The following is a 14,110-nucleotide window of genomic DNA, read 5'->3' as shown; positions in this document are numbered from 1 at the left end:
AGAAAAAAAATCTATGTAAGCTTTGAATCTGTTTTCTAAAAAATCACCAAAAATGGTCATTTTTTTTTAATACTCTTAAACCATAATCATTTAAAACAGGTTAAAAATGAATTATTCAATGATTACCTGGAGATGCTCCTAGCCTGTTGCTCTGTTAGGCCGAGCTCTTCACTGGAAACTCCATCTTTTGTTATAAGGTCATTGATAATGTCTGCAATATCAGTCAGTTCACTCATCTGGAGTGGATCTACCGAAGCACTTCATTCCCAAATGCAATATGAGAAATACAAATCAGTACCCACAACTTACTTATATTAAGCAAAAATAAGCATTTAAAACTACGCTCTCCAAGAGCATAAATGAACACAAAAAATGATAAGCATATAACTAATTTCATTCTATTGCTTTAATCTCATTAATCCTCAGTGGAAAAGCATAATCATCAGTAATTGACAACTTCATATGTACTCTCAAAGGAGCAAACGTAAGGCCTAGAAGACAGCTTCTAATCTGTCCTGCCTATTGCAATTTAATACATATGCAGTAGAAGAAAATGCAGCAGATACTCTACCTACCTACTCTAAAACAGTGAGATACAACATAACAATCATCAGTTTCTTAAAAGATCCCATTCCCAATGGGAATTACATTCCTTTAATCCACAAAAAATATTTAGTGTAAAGTTTACATACATATGAACAACAAAATTTCCAGAACATATGATTTGTACCTAACTGCAAGTAAAACTATGAATTAAGATAGTTACCTTTCAAATAATTCATCACTGTTGTTCACACCTTAAAAAAAAAGAAACATTACTATGAATTAAAATTTCAGGTCAGTTATTTTTTTCTATTTTAAATTATTAGCCTGATCTAGAAATTATATGTCCACAAACTGAAATATTTTTAAACCTCCATTTGGTGGTGAATAGTGTCCACATTTTAAGATTACTTGTCTATCCAGAGCACTCTGAACAATACATGTTAGGAGGTATAATCTACTTTGCTTCATACACGGTTTAGAATACTGGAGTGTGATTTACTTTTTAAAAAGAAAAGAAAACAAAAAAACTTTTGATGATCTGAAGTGAATACTGTGTAGAAAACATCTAATTTAATCCCAAAAGCCTTTACATGAAAGAACATGACTCAAAGAATGATTTTTAAACCTTGTCCAGTATTAATAACATGTCTTTAGAGCAAAACATAACCTTTTCAGCTTTCTGTGTTTAACCCTCAAAGAGAACTGAGTTAACAGAGAGAAAAGTGTCCTGACATCTCTTCTCAAAAACATTTCCTTAAGATTTTCTAATACTAAGATAAACCCACCTTGCCTCTATGACTGAGACATCCCCATGTTTTTAATATCAAATAATTTTGCTTTCTTAAGCACATTTTTTGTTTTTTAATCCTCACATCAAGAATTTCACATTATCTTTGGTCTCTGAGTCTGGTCATTTGTGAGTTCTTCAATAATGGTGTAAGTACAGACTTGTTTATATAGTTGCTAAGTCATGTCTGACCCCAAGAACTGTAACCCCCCTCCCAGGCTCCTCTGTCCATGGGATTTCCCAGGCAAGAATACTGGAGTGGGTGCCATTTCCTTCTCCTGGGACTCTTCCTGACCAGGGATCGAGCCTGCATCTACTGTAGCGGCAGGCCGACTCTCTAGCCCGCGACACCAGGGAAGCCCTAAGTGTAGACTAATCAGATATAAAAGATCTAAGAAATGAACGATTTTGATAAAATGATTCTTTTTATCAAAAGGCAGAAAAGTGTTATAGTCAAATAACTTTTAAAAGTAGTTACGCAGGAAGATTCTATCCTTCATTTTCAAACCACCTTTGGATTTCTTCTATGGGATGGCCTTTATAATTTACTAACACACGCAACAGATGAGCTTCATTCCTTGATGGTCACAGTTCCTTTTTGAAAAAATGCCAAACAGTGCACTCAGCCTGATCATCGACTTCACTTATTAGGAATACCGATAGGTCTTAAAGTGCTCAAAAAAACTCAGTCTTCTTTCTTAACTTTCTGGTGGCCTGTGAAACTGTCAGGGATTCACTGTTTCTTGAAAGTCCCTTCACCAGAGGCTGCTCATCCGCTTCCCTCACTGGGTGGGGTGGGCTCCTCCTGCTCTCTGATGGATGACATTTCTCAGGCTGGTCCTAAGCATTTCCCCATTTTCCATCAATATTAACTATATAATTAGGGAAAAGGCTCTTCTGTTTTTTAGCCTAAACCTCTCAGCAAGCTCTAATTGCTTATCAAAAGCTAGGTCCTAAATATGATATGAATATTGCCTGAAATGCTACATCTGGTTGAAGGTGCTCTAAGAGTTTGACATTAAGACCTGGTGATATCCTTGCTCTTAGTCTGACAATGCTAACCAGCCATTTGCGTTCTCCTTCTCCACCCATGCCATCCACTTAGTCAGTGAGTATCAGTTCAGTTCAGTCGCTCAGTCATTTCCGACTCTTGCGACGCCGTGAACCGCAGCATGCCAGGCTCCTAGTCCATCACCAACTCCCAGACTTTACCCAAACTCATGTCCATAGAGTCAGTGATGCCATCCAGCCATCTCATCCTCTGTTGTCCCCTTCTCCTCCTGCCCTCAATCTTTCCCAGCATCAGGGTCTTTTCCAATGAGTCAGCTCTTCACATCAGGTGGACAAAGTATTGGAGTTTCAACTTCAACATCAGTCCTTCCAATGAACACCCAGGACTGATCTCCTTTAGGATGGACTGATTGGATTTCCTTGCAGTCCAAGGGACTCTCAAGAGTCTTCTCCAACACCACAGTTCAAAAGCATCAATTCTTCAGTGCTCAGCTTTCTTTATAGTCCAATGCTCACATCCATACATGACCACTGGAAAAACCATAACCTTGACTAGATGGACCTTTGTTGGCAAAGTAATGTCTCTGCTTTCTAATATGCTGTCTAGGTTGGTCATAACTTTCCTTCCAAGCAGTAAGGGTCTTTTAATCTCATGACTACAATCACCATCTCCAGTGATTTTGGAGAAAATAAAGTCTGCCACTGTTTCCACTGTTTCCCCATCTATTCGCCATGAAGTGATGGGACCGGATGCCATGATCTTAGTTTTCTGAATGTTGAGCTTTAAGCCATCAGCTGCCTGTTCAGAATGTCTCATTTCTTCTCCTTTCCCACAACACTGCCCAGACCCTCATCACTGCCCAGGTCACATTAATTTAAAAGTTCACTAACTGACCTAGACCTCCATCCTAGTGTTCTTCCAAACCTCTCCTGCTCAAAATTTGTCAGTGATTCCCAAGTACCAAATGTAGTTTAAACTTCTCAGATACAATCAGAATCCACTAAGGCCTCTTTAACTACATTTCTCAATTCTCCCTTCCATAAGAGGAAAGAGGAAAGATACTGGTGAGCAAGAACCTATAGGAATCAAACAGATTCTCAGCTAAATGCTTTATATACAGTAATTAATCTTCGCAACAACTCAGTGAATAAAAATGATTATCTCCATATGATGATGACTGAAATATGAACAGAATCTAGAAAGAGTTTAGAGAAAAATACAAAGCTTAAAAACAGCTTAATAGTTTTTATTTAAACAACAGCAATGCCATTTAAAAATAGCATTTCTAACTGCTTATATAACTTTAATAATGGTAATAAAACATATTGCAAGCATTCAATAAAATCACCCTTATTGACCATAAGTATCTGAGGGCAAAAAAGGTATTTCAAGGCCACCATTAGAGTTCCAACTGTGATACGCAGTATGCCCTGCTATTACTATGACACAAAATATCACTTAGGACTAAGGAATAGCATTTTGAACTGTCAGCTCTAAAAGAAAAGAATGAACAATGGCCCTGAATTTCTCTAAGCCTCAATATTCTCAACTGTAAAATGGGAGAATGGTAGCTAGATCACAGGTCAGGCTTACACCAGAGTCAACACACATAAAACAGTGATGTCTGGCATGTGGAAGAGGCCCACAAAATCACAGTCATTATTTTGTTTCCAAATCAAAACTCTTAAAATTGACAGAGTTTTAATTCCTCAATTTTTATACAAATCAAACAGTATAGTAGTATAGTATAATATACCAGTGTAATACTGTAATGTTTCAGTTGCTATGTATTTAACGGGGCTTTCCAGGTGGCGCTCGTGGTAAAGAACCCAACTTGGGTTTGAGCCCTGGGTCGGGAAGATCCCCTGGAGGAGGGCATGGCAACTACTCTAGTATGCTTGCCTGGAGAATCCCATGGACAGAGGAGCCTGAATTACACAGAGATATGACACATCTTGTGGAGAAGGCAATGGCACCCCACTCCAGTACTCTTGCCTGGAAAATCCATGGACGGAGGAGCCTGGTGGGCTGCAGTCCATGAGGTCAGTAAGAGTCGGACACGACTGAGTGATTCACTTTGACTTTCACTTTCATGCACTGGAGAAGGAAATGGCAACCCACTCCAGTGTTCTTGCCTGGAGAATCCTAGGGACGGGGGAGCCTGGTGGGCTGCCGTCTATGGGGTCGCACAGAGTCAGACACGACTGAAGCGACTTAGCAGTAGCGGCAGCATGACACATCTTGTAGAGTATCTTATGAAAGTGACACGATAATGTAGTACTACATGTACATGGCACAATTTTTAACTTTCTTTTCCCTGAAACTTACGAATATTGCAATGGCTTCACAAATCCTTCACAACTATATTCCCAGTAAAGTAAGTACTCTTCAGTAACAGTATCTTGGAAAATAAGAGTAAAGGAAAAAAGTTAAGAGCAATACCAAGAGAAGTCACATTCTGGTCACTGGGAAGGCTGACGGCTGAGTGAGCCGAAGGAAGCACACAGGTCTTCTGGCGAGGGTAAGTTTCTGTTACTGAAATCTCTTCTTTGTCCCTCTGATCTTCTTTATTCATATAAGTCAGGAAGTGCATTAATCCAGAGAACATGTATTACAATAAAAAGAAAATAATGATAATGGGAAAAAAATCACATGGAAAAGACATTATTCTGGTAACTTTCTTACTGCATAATAAAATAATTTAATACAGTATTAAGTTTAAACTGTCTCATAGTAAGAAAATTTATTATCTACTACTAAATTTATTATCAACTTCAGAAAACACAACAGATGGAGCTGCAGTGAATAGGCCCATTACCTGTATAAAACACAGAAGAAATGGTGAATTAAAAAAAAAGCATACACAACCAATTAAACTTGTAAGTAAAATAAGTCTCCTGGTGTCGTAAAATAAAAAGGAATTCAAATCTGGGCACTAAATGGACAATGCTGCTGGTATAGCCCGAGGAGGAACAGGAGACCTGGTTCCTACAGACACAGTGAGAGGAAGTGAGAACGCTGAAGGACAGTTCTGTCCATAAAGTGGGGATAAGAAAAATTCTGCCCTAGAGAAACAGCAAACTTTTTTATCTCCCTGGGTAGTGGATGGGAAAAAAACAAAAGTTAACTCTGAGAAAACAGACACCCACCCTGTCTTGCTATACTACAGGCAGGTGTGGGATCTGAATGTACACTATCTATGTGGTACAGCAACTCCAAGCCAAAAAAAAGATCGTAAAACCATGTCCCCACTTTTTTCTACTTCAGTAACAGCAAGAAGAAAATAACAAAATCATGCCAAAGAAAAACATACACAACCTAGCAGAACTACCCCCTAAATAAGCTCCATATAAAAAATTACAACTCACACAAAAGAATAAGCAGCCCAGAGCATCAGTATACACATCTGACAATTGAAAATATGCACACACAAAATAAAATAATCTGAAAGGGCATAAAATATTACTAAAATGATTAAACTGATAAAATAAGGTATAGAAACCACAGTAAAAGAAAAGGACAGTACATCCAAAGAACAGAGAGATTTGAAAAAGAAAGAAATCTTCTGGACATTAAGAATGTAGTCACCAAAATTAAAATCCTACAGCAAAGAAGACACAGCAGTAGAGAGAATGAGTAGACTAAGAGAAAGAGTTCTGAGGAAATATCCTGGAGCACATCACTGAGAGAAAAGGGAGACCCTGAGGGTGGTTAGGAGACAGGGAATAGACTGAGAAGTCCCAGCACACCTCTAACAAGAGCTTTAGAAAAAGCAATACTCCAAAAGAAGCCAGGTAAGACTTCCCAGTGTTAAAACTGCAAATTAACAAGCCATCCCTACTCCCATATAGAATAAATAAAAGGAATTATACACCTAGACACACCGTTTCAACATGCAAAATAAACCCAAAATAAAGATGAAAACTGTAAAAGTGATCAGAGATAAAACAACAGCAATTTAGACATCACATGGGTATTATACACTCAGCAATTAGAAATGTCAATGGAAAAATGGAATAATATCTTAAAAGACTGAGGGAAGATAAGCAGCGACCTAGCATTCTGATCTCAGCTGTGAGCCATCACTCACACACTGCAGTAAAATCACAACTGTTCTCAAAGGCTGGGCGAGCTGGCTACTGACAGACTCTAGTCAACTAGAGAACTAATACAGGAAGGAGGAAGGAAACAGTCCTCAACGAAGTGGATGCAAGGAGCAACTCTGGCAATAACCGCACAAAAGAGAAAATGCCAGACTGCACCTTGGGGAATGACGACAAGTATTATTTGATGAAACCTGTGTTTTTGTCTAATATACTTATTTTTTACATATGTACATCATTCAGTTTACAATGTCTTTGAAAAAAAGAAGCAACTGAGGGGAAATAAACTGGCAAACATGCTGATAAATTCAAATTAGTACAGACATATAAAAATAAAAGACAAAGGAGACTAAGTGGGCAGGTTAAAAACAAGGTACAGATCTGAAATATTAGAAAACAGTATCAGAGAAGATGTGAAGAGGCATGTGTATATGTGTGCAGAGTCATGTGCAAATCTTTGCAAACCCATGGACTGCAGCACGCCAGGTTCCTCTGTCCAAGAAATTTTCCAGGCAGCAATACTAGAGTGGGTTGGCATTTCCTCCTCCAGGGGATCTTCCTAGCCAAGGATTGAACCTGCATCTCCAGTGTCCCCTGTATTAGCAGGCGGATTCTTTACCACTGAGCCCCTGGAATACCAGTGCTAAAAGCTCTAACATAAGACCTTATGTTGCTTGTGAGGTAAATATATTCATCTCAACACTCAATTCTGAATGTTGAAAATTGAAGAATATGTCCTAAGGGAATAAAAATAGAATGTATAATTTCTGAACAAATAGAGAGGGAAAGAGTGGATACAGAAAACTCAATCCAACAGAAGGAAAGAAAAAAGGACAAAAAGTAAACAAAAGAGAGAGTAAATAGGAAGCACAAAATAAGATAATAGAAGCAAGCACAAATGTATCAGTAATCACAATAAACAGCTGCTTATATCTTATAATTAAAACACAAAGTATGTAATTATTTGAAGAATGAAATCTAGCCATATTTGCTGAACACATCTATAACACAGTCACTCATCTTGAAAGTAAAGGGATGTCTAATGACAGGAAATAAAGGGAACAGAAGAACGTAAATGACACCACAGAGACACAATTAACAAAATGTAGACCCTGAAAAATACTTCAGGACAAACAACCAAGTTTCTTCAACAATAAACCAGAAGGGGAAAAAGAGAGAAAAAAAGAGGAACCCAGAAATTAAAAGAGAATTATAAGCCATCAACCAAATGCCATGTATGGACCTTATCTGGACTCCAACTGGACCAAATACACTATTTTTTAAAATGCGCCAAATGGCAATAGCTGAACACTTATTAGGTATGTGACAGTATCAAGACTTTTTAAAAAAAAGAGGTGATGATGTTGTTACTATTTTTAAAATAGACCTTGTCTTTTAGAGAATGTTAAAATATTTATGGATAAAATAATGTGCTGTCTGGAATTTGCTTTAAAATAATTCAGGAAAAGGTAGAAAGAGTGGGTGGGATATATAAAACAGGACTGGCCATGGGTTGATACTTGTAAAGGTGATTGTTGGGAACATGAAGGTTAATTATACTATTTTGTCTTCTACTGAACTATGCCTGAAACTTACCATTAAAATTTTTAATAAAAAGTATCAAAAAAGATATACCAGGCAAAAGCAAACAGAAATGGACATATTCAACAAAATTGACTTTGAGCCTAAACAACATTATTGAGAATAAAGATAGTCATTACTTAATAATATTTCACTCAATCATGTCCAACTCTTTGCGACTCCATGGACTGCAGCACGCCAGGCTTCCCTGTCCATCACTAACTCCAGGAACTTACTCAAACTCATGTCCATCGAGTCGGTGATGCCATCCAACCATCTCATCCTCTGTCGTCCCCTTCTCCTCCTGACCTCAATCTTTCCCAACATCAGTTCAGTTCAGTTCAGTTGCTCAGTCGTGTCCAACTCTTTGTGACCCTATGAATCGCAGCACGCCAGGCCTCCCTGTCCATCACCAACTCCCGGAGTCTACACAAACCCATGTCCATTGAGTAGGTGATGCCATCCAGCCATCTCATCCTCTGTCATCCCCTTCTTCTCCTGCCCCCAATCCTTCCCAGCATTAGGGTCTTTTCCAATGAGTCAACTCGTTGCATGAGGTGGCCAAAGTATTGGAGTTTCAGCTTCAACATCAGTTCTTCCAATGAACACCCAGGACTGATCTCCTTTGGGATGGACTGGTTGGATCTTCTTGCAGTCCAAGGGACTCTCAAGAGTCTTCACGGCACCACAGTTCAAAAGCATCAGTTCTTCAGTGCTCAGCTTTCTTTATAGTCCAACTCTCACATACATACGTGACTACTGGAAAAACCAGAGCTTTGACTAGACGGACCTTTGTTGGCAAAGTAATATCTCTGCTTTTTAATATGCTGTCTAGGCTGGTCCTAACTTTTCTTCCAAGGAGCAAGTGTCTTTTAATTTCCTGGCTGCAGTCACCATCTGCAGTGATTTTGGAGCCCCCCAAAATAAGGTCTCTCACTGTTTCCATTGTTTCCCCATCAATTTGCCATGAAGTGATGGGACCAGATGCCATGATCTCAGTTTTCTGAATGTTGAGTTTTAAGCCAACTTTTTGGAATGGGTGAATTTAACTCAGATGACCATTATATTCACTACTGTGGGCAAGAATCCCTTAGAAGAAATGGAGTAGCCATCATAGTCAACAAAAGAGTCCAAAATGAGGTACTTGGATGCAATCTCAAAAACAAAAGAAATGATCTCTGTTCATTTCCAAGGCAAACCATTCAATATCATAGTAATTCAAGTCTATGCCCCGACCAGTAACGCTGAAGAAGCCGAAGTTGAACGGTTCTATGAAGACCTATAAGACCTTCTAGAACTAATACCCAAAAAAGATGTTCTTTTCATTATAGGGAACTGGAATGCAAAAGTAGGAAGTCAAAAGATACCTGGAGAATCAGGCAAATCTGGCCTTGGAGTACAAAACGAAGCAGGTCAAAGGCTAACAAGAGTTTTGCCAAGAGAATACACTAGTCATAGCAAACACACTCTTCCAACAACACAAGGGAAGACTCTACACATGGACATCACCAGATGGTCAATACTAAAATCAGATTGATAATATTCTTTGCAGTCAAAGATGAAGAAGCTTTATACAGTCAGCAAAAACAAGACCGGGAGCTGACTGTGGCTCAGATCATGAACTCCTGATTGCCAAATTCAGACTTAAATTAAAGAAAGTAGGGAAAACCACTAGACCATTCAGGTATGACCTAAATCAAATCCCTTACGATTATACAATGAAAATGACAAATAGATTCAAGGGATTAGATCTGATAGACAGAGTGCCTGAAGAACTATGGACAGAGGTTTGTGACACTGTACAGGAGGCAGTGATCAAGACCATTCCCAAGAAAAAAGGAATGCAAAAAGGCAAAATGGTTGTCTGAGGAGGTGTTACAAATTGCTGAGAAAAGAAGAGAAGCTAAAGACAAAGGAGAAAAGGAAAGATATATCCATTTGAATACAGAGTTCCAAAGAACAGCAAGGAGAGATAAGAAAGCCTTCCTCAGTGATCAATGCAAAAAAATAGAGGAAAACAATAAAATGGGAAAGACTAGAGATCTCTTCAAGAAAATTATAGAGATACCAAGGGAATATTTCATGCAAAGATGGACACAATGAAGGACAGAAATGATATGGACCTAACAGAAGAAGAAGATATTAAGAAGAGGTGGCAAGAATACACAGAGAACTGTACAAAAAAGATCTTCATGACCCAGATAACCACGATGATGTGATCACTCACCTGGAGCCAGACATCCAGGAATGTGAAGTCAAGTGGGCCTTAGGAACATCACTACGAACAAAGCTAGTGGAGGTGATAGAATTCCAGTTGAGCTATTTCAAATCCTAAAAGATGATGCTGGGAAAGTGCTGCACTGAATATGCCAGCAAATTTGGGAAAACTCAGCAGTGGCCACAGGACTGGAAAAGGTCAGTTTTCATTCCAATCCCAAAGAAAGCCAATGCCAAAGTATGTTCAAACTACCACACAATTGTACTCATCTCACACGCTAGCAAAGTAATGCTCAAACTTCTCCAAGCCAGGATTCAAAAGTACGTGAACTGTGAACTTCCAGATGTTCAAGCTGGATTTAGAAAAGGCAGAGGAACCAGAGATCAAATTGCCAACATCCACTGGATCATCGAAAAAGAAACAGAGTTCCAAAAAACATTTACCTCTACTTTATTGACTATGCCAAAGCCTTTGACTTTGTGGATCACAACACACTGGAAAATTCTTAAAAAAGATGGGAATTCCAGACCACCTGACCTGCCTCCTAAGAAATCTGTATGCAGGTCAAGAAGCTACAGTTAGAACTAGACATGAAACAACAGACTGGTTCCAAATCAGGAAAGGAGTATGTCAAGGCTGTATACTTAATGATAAAACAGATAAAATTCAAGAAAAGTAATCATCATTAACTATATTCATTTTATAACATAGCCTAAACTACATAAGATATACCCATAGCCTGAACCACATAATATATACCCAATTGAATGCAGCGTTCCAAAGAATAGCTAGGAAAGATAAGAAAGCCTTTTTAAGTGAACAATGCAAAGAAATAATAGAACACAACTCAAAGGGAAAAACTAAAGATCTCTTCAAGAAAACTGGAGATACCAAGGGAACATTTCATGCAAGGATGGTCATGATAAAGGACAGAAGTTTTAAGGACCTAACAGAAGCAGAAGAGATTAAGAAGAGGTGCATAGAATACATAGAAGAACTGTACAAAAAAGGTCTTAATGACTTGAATTACCGCAAGGCTGTGGTCACTCACCTAGAGACAGACATCCTGTAGTGTGAAGTTAAATGAACCTTAGGAAGCATTAGTACAAACAAAACCAGTGGAGGTGATGGAATTCCAGCTGAGATATTTCAAATCCTAAAAGCTGATATTGTTAAAGTGATGCACTCAATATGTCAACAAATTTGGAAAAGCCAGCAGTGGCCACAGGACTGAAAAAGGTCAGTTTTTATTCCAAACCCAAAGAAAGGCAATCCCAAAGAATGTCCCAGCTACCAAACAGTTGCACTCATTTCACGTGCTAGCAAGGCAATTCTCAAAATCCTTCATGCTAGGCTTCAACAGTACGTGAACTGAGAACTTCCAGATGTATAAGCTGGATTTAGAAAAGGCAGAGGAACCAGAGATCAAGTTGCCAACATTCACTGGATCATAGAAAAAGTAAAGGATTTCCAGGAAAATATCTATTTCTGCTTCATTGACTACACTAAAGTCTTTGACTTTGTGGATCACAACAAACTGTGGAAAACTCTTAAAGAGATGGGAATACCAGACCACCTTATCTGTCTCCCTGAGAAACCTGTATGCAGGTCAAGAAGCAACAGTTAGAACTGGTTCCAAATTGGGAAAGGAGTATATCAAGGCTGTATATTGTCACCCTGCTTATTTAACTTATATGCAGAATGCATCATGTGAAATGTCAGGCTGGATGAAGCACAAGCTGGAATCAATAGCTGGGAGAAATATCAATAACCTCAGATATGCAGATACCACCACCCTTATGGCAGAAAGCAAAGAAGAACTAAAGAGCCTCTTGATGAAAGTGAAAGATGAGAGTGAAAAAGTTGGCTTAAAACTCAACATTCAGAAAACTAAGATAATGGCAACTGGTCCCAACACTTCATGGCAAATAGATGGAGAAACAATGGAAACAGTGAGAGCCTTTATTTTGGGGGGATCCAAAATTACTGCAGATGGTGACTGCAGCCATGAAATTAAAAGATGCTTGCTCCTTGGAAGAAAAGCTATGAGAAAGCTAGACAGCATATTCAAAAGCAGGGATATCACTTTGCTGACAAAGGTCTGCATAGTCAAAGCAATCGCTTTTCCAGCAGTCATATATGGATATGAAAGTTGGAGCATATAAGAAGGCTAAGTGCCAAAGAATTGACTCTTTTGATCATGGTGCTGGAGAAGACTCTTTGAGAGTCCCTTGGAAAGCAAGGAGATCAAACCAGTCAATCCTAAATGAAATCAAACTGAATATTCACTGAAAGGACTAATGCTGAAGCTGAAGTCTGAAAGTTTGGCCACCTGATATGAAGAGCCAACTCATTAGAAAAGACCCTGACACTAGGAAAGACTGAGGGCAGGAGGAGAAGGGGGTGACGACAGAGGATGAGATGGTTAGCATAATCAACTCAATGGACACGAGTCTGAGCTAACTCTGCATGATAGAGAAGAACAGGGATGCCTGGCATGCTGCAGTCCATGTGGTGGCAAAGAGTCAGACATGAGCTGGTGACTGAACAACAAAAAAACAAGTACATAAAGAAACATTTAACAGAATTACAAAGAGAAATAAACAATTCCAAATCATTGCAGGTAATTTTTAATGCGCCCTTCTGAACAGTGTAATTTAGAAGTCTGACTATGATATATGTGTATGTGACTACACACACACACATCTCCTACATAAACAGAAAATGCTCACTCTTTTCAAATAAACAGAATATTTACAAAAACTGACTATATATCCTAAGCCTCAACCGAAATTTTAACAAATATCTAAGAGTGATATAAATTGGAAGGACTGATGCTGAAGCTGAAGCTTCAATACTTTGGCCACCTGATGCGAAGAACTGACTCACTGGAAAAGACCTTGATGCTGGGAAAGATTGAAGGCAGGAGGAGAAGGGGATGCCAGAGGATAAGATGGCTGGATGGCACCACCGACTCAATGGACATGTGTTTGAGCAAGCTCCGGGAGTTGGTGATGGACAGGGAAGCCTGGTGTGCTGCAGTCCATGGGGTTACAAAAAGTCAGACACGACTGAGCAACTAAGCTGAACTGAAGAATGATATTATCATACACTCATCTAATCACAATACAATGAAAATGGAAATAAATTACAAAAATATAGCCCAAGCCCCATAATATTTGGAAGCTAAAAAGTCTTTTTACGAGCTGAAGAATAAATCTTAATATAAATTGAATACCACCAAAAGATATAACAGCAGCACCCTTATCTGGGTCCTTGAATAAACACATTCAGCCTCAAATGCATTTATTAGAAAAAAACAAAGTATGAAGTTAGGAAAAATCCCACAAAGTAAGCCTCCAAGAGCAGAAGAAATAATAAAGCTAAAGAGTAGAAATTTGTGAAAAAGAACATTAAGAAACAATAAAGAGAATCAATAAACCAAACCCCGTTTTCTGGCAAAATGCATTAAACTGCTGACTAGACTAAATGAAAGAAAGAATATAGATACTAACAATCATAGATATAGTAGACATTTAAAAAAATACCCAAATTCTCATTCTTAAAATAAGAAATGCCAAAGCTTAATAACTTCACCGTTGCCAGGCCACTGAACCTGAACTTCAGGCTCCGGCTCCTCTGATGACCGCAGGCAGACACCACCTCAGCACAAGATCTGTGATTCTCAGCGGTCACGCAGCCAGTGGTGCGGAGTCACATAACCGCGGTCCAGCCCACACTGCCTCATTCTGGGGCAAAGGCCAGAGGAGGTCACGGCATCAGCTTCTCAGGAAATAAACTGGCCTGAGGTGGGGGCCCATTATGTTATCACAAAATGAATCCTCATCTAAAAATAAGGGGAC

General features: G+C 38.8%; 1 protein-coding gene across 9 annotated transcripts in view; it reads right to left on the bottom strand.

Moving 5' to 3' along the window:
* Window positions 1-14,110, bottom strand: part of CPLANE1 (ciliogenesis and planar polarity effector complex subunit 1) — a 108,284-nt gene that overhangs the window by 18,532 nt on the left and 75,642 nt on the right. For 6 of the 9 annotated variants that reach the window (XM_059878889.1, XM_059878893.1, XM_059878892.1 and 3 more), the window contains 3 exons: window positions 4,788-4,910; window positions 767-797; window positions 127-258 (listed from right to left, as the gene is read on the bottom strand). In XM_059878889.1, the coding sequence (XP_059734872.1) occupies window positions 127-258; window positions 767-797; window positions 4,788-4,910 (286 nt within the window). Of the gene's footprint in view, window positions 1-126; window positions 259-766; window positions 798-4,787; window positions 14,095-14,110 lie in introns of those variants that run through there. The other 3 variants (XM_059878891.1, XM_059878896.1, XM_059878895.1) reach the window with 3 other exon arrangements.

The sequence above is a fragment of the Bos taurus genome, chromosome 20, assembly GCF_002263795.3.
Source record: "Bos taurus isolate L1 Dominette 01449 registration number 42190680 breed Hereford chromosome 20, ARS-UCD2.0, whole genome shotgun sequence".
NCBI lineage: Eukaryota > Metazoa > Chordata > Mammalia > Artiodactyla > Bovidae > Bos > Bos taurus.
This window is presented reverse-complemented; position numbering and strand designations above follow the sequence as displayed.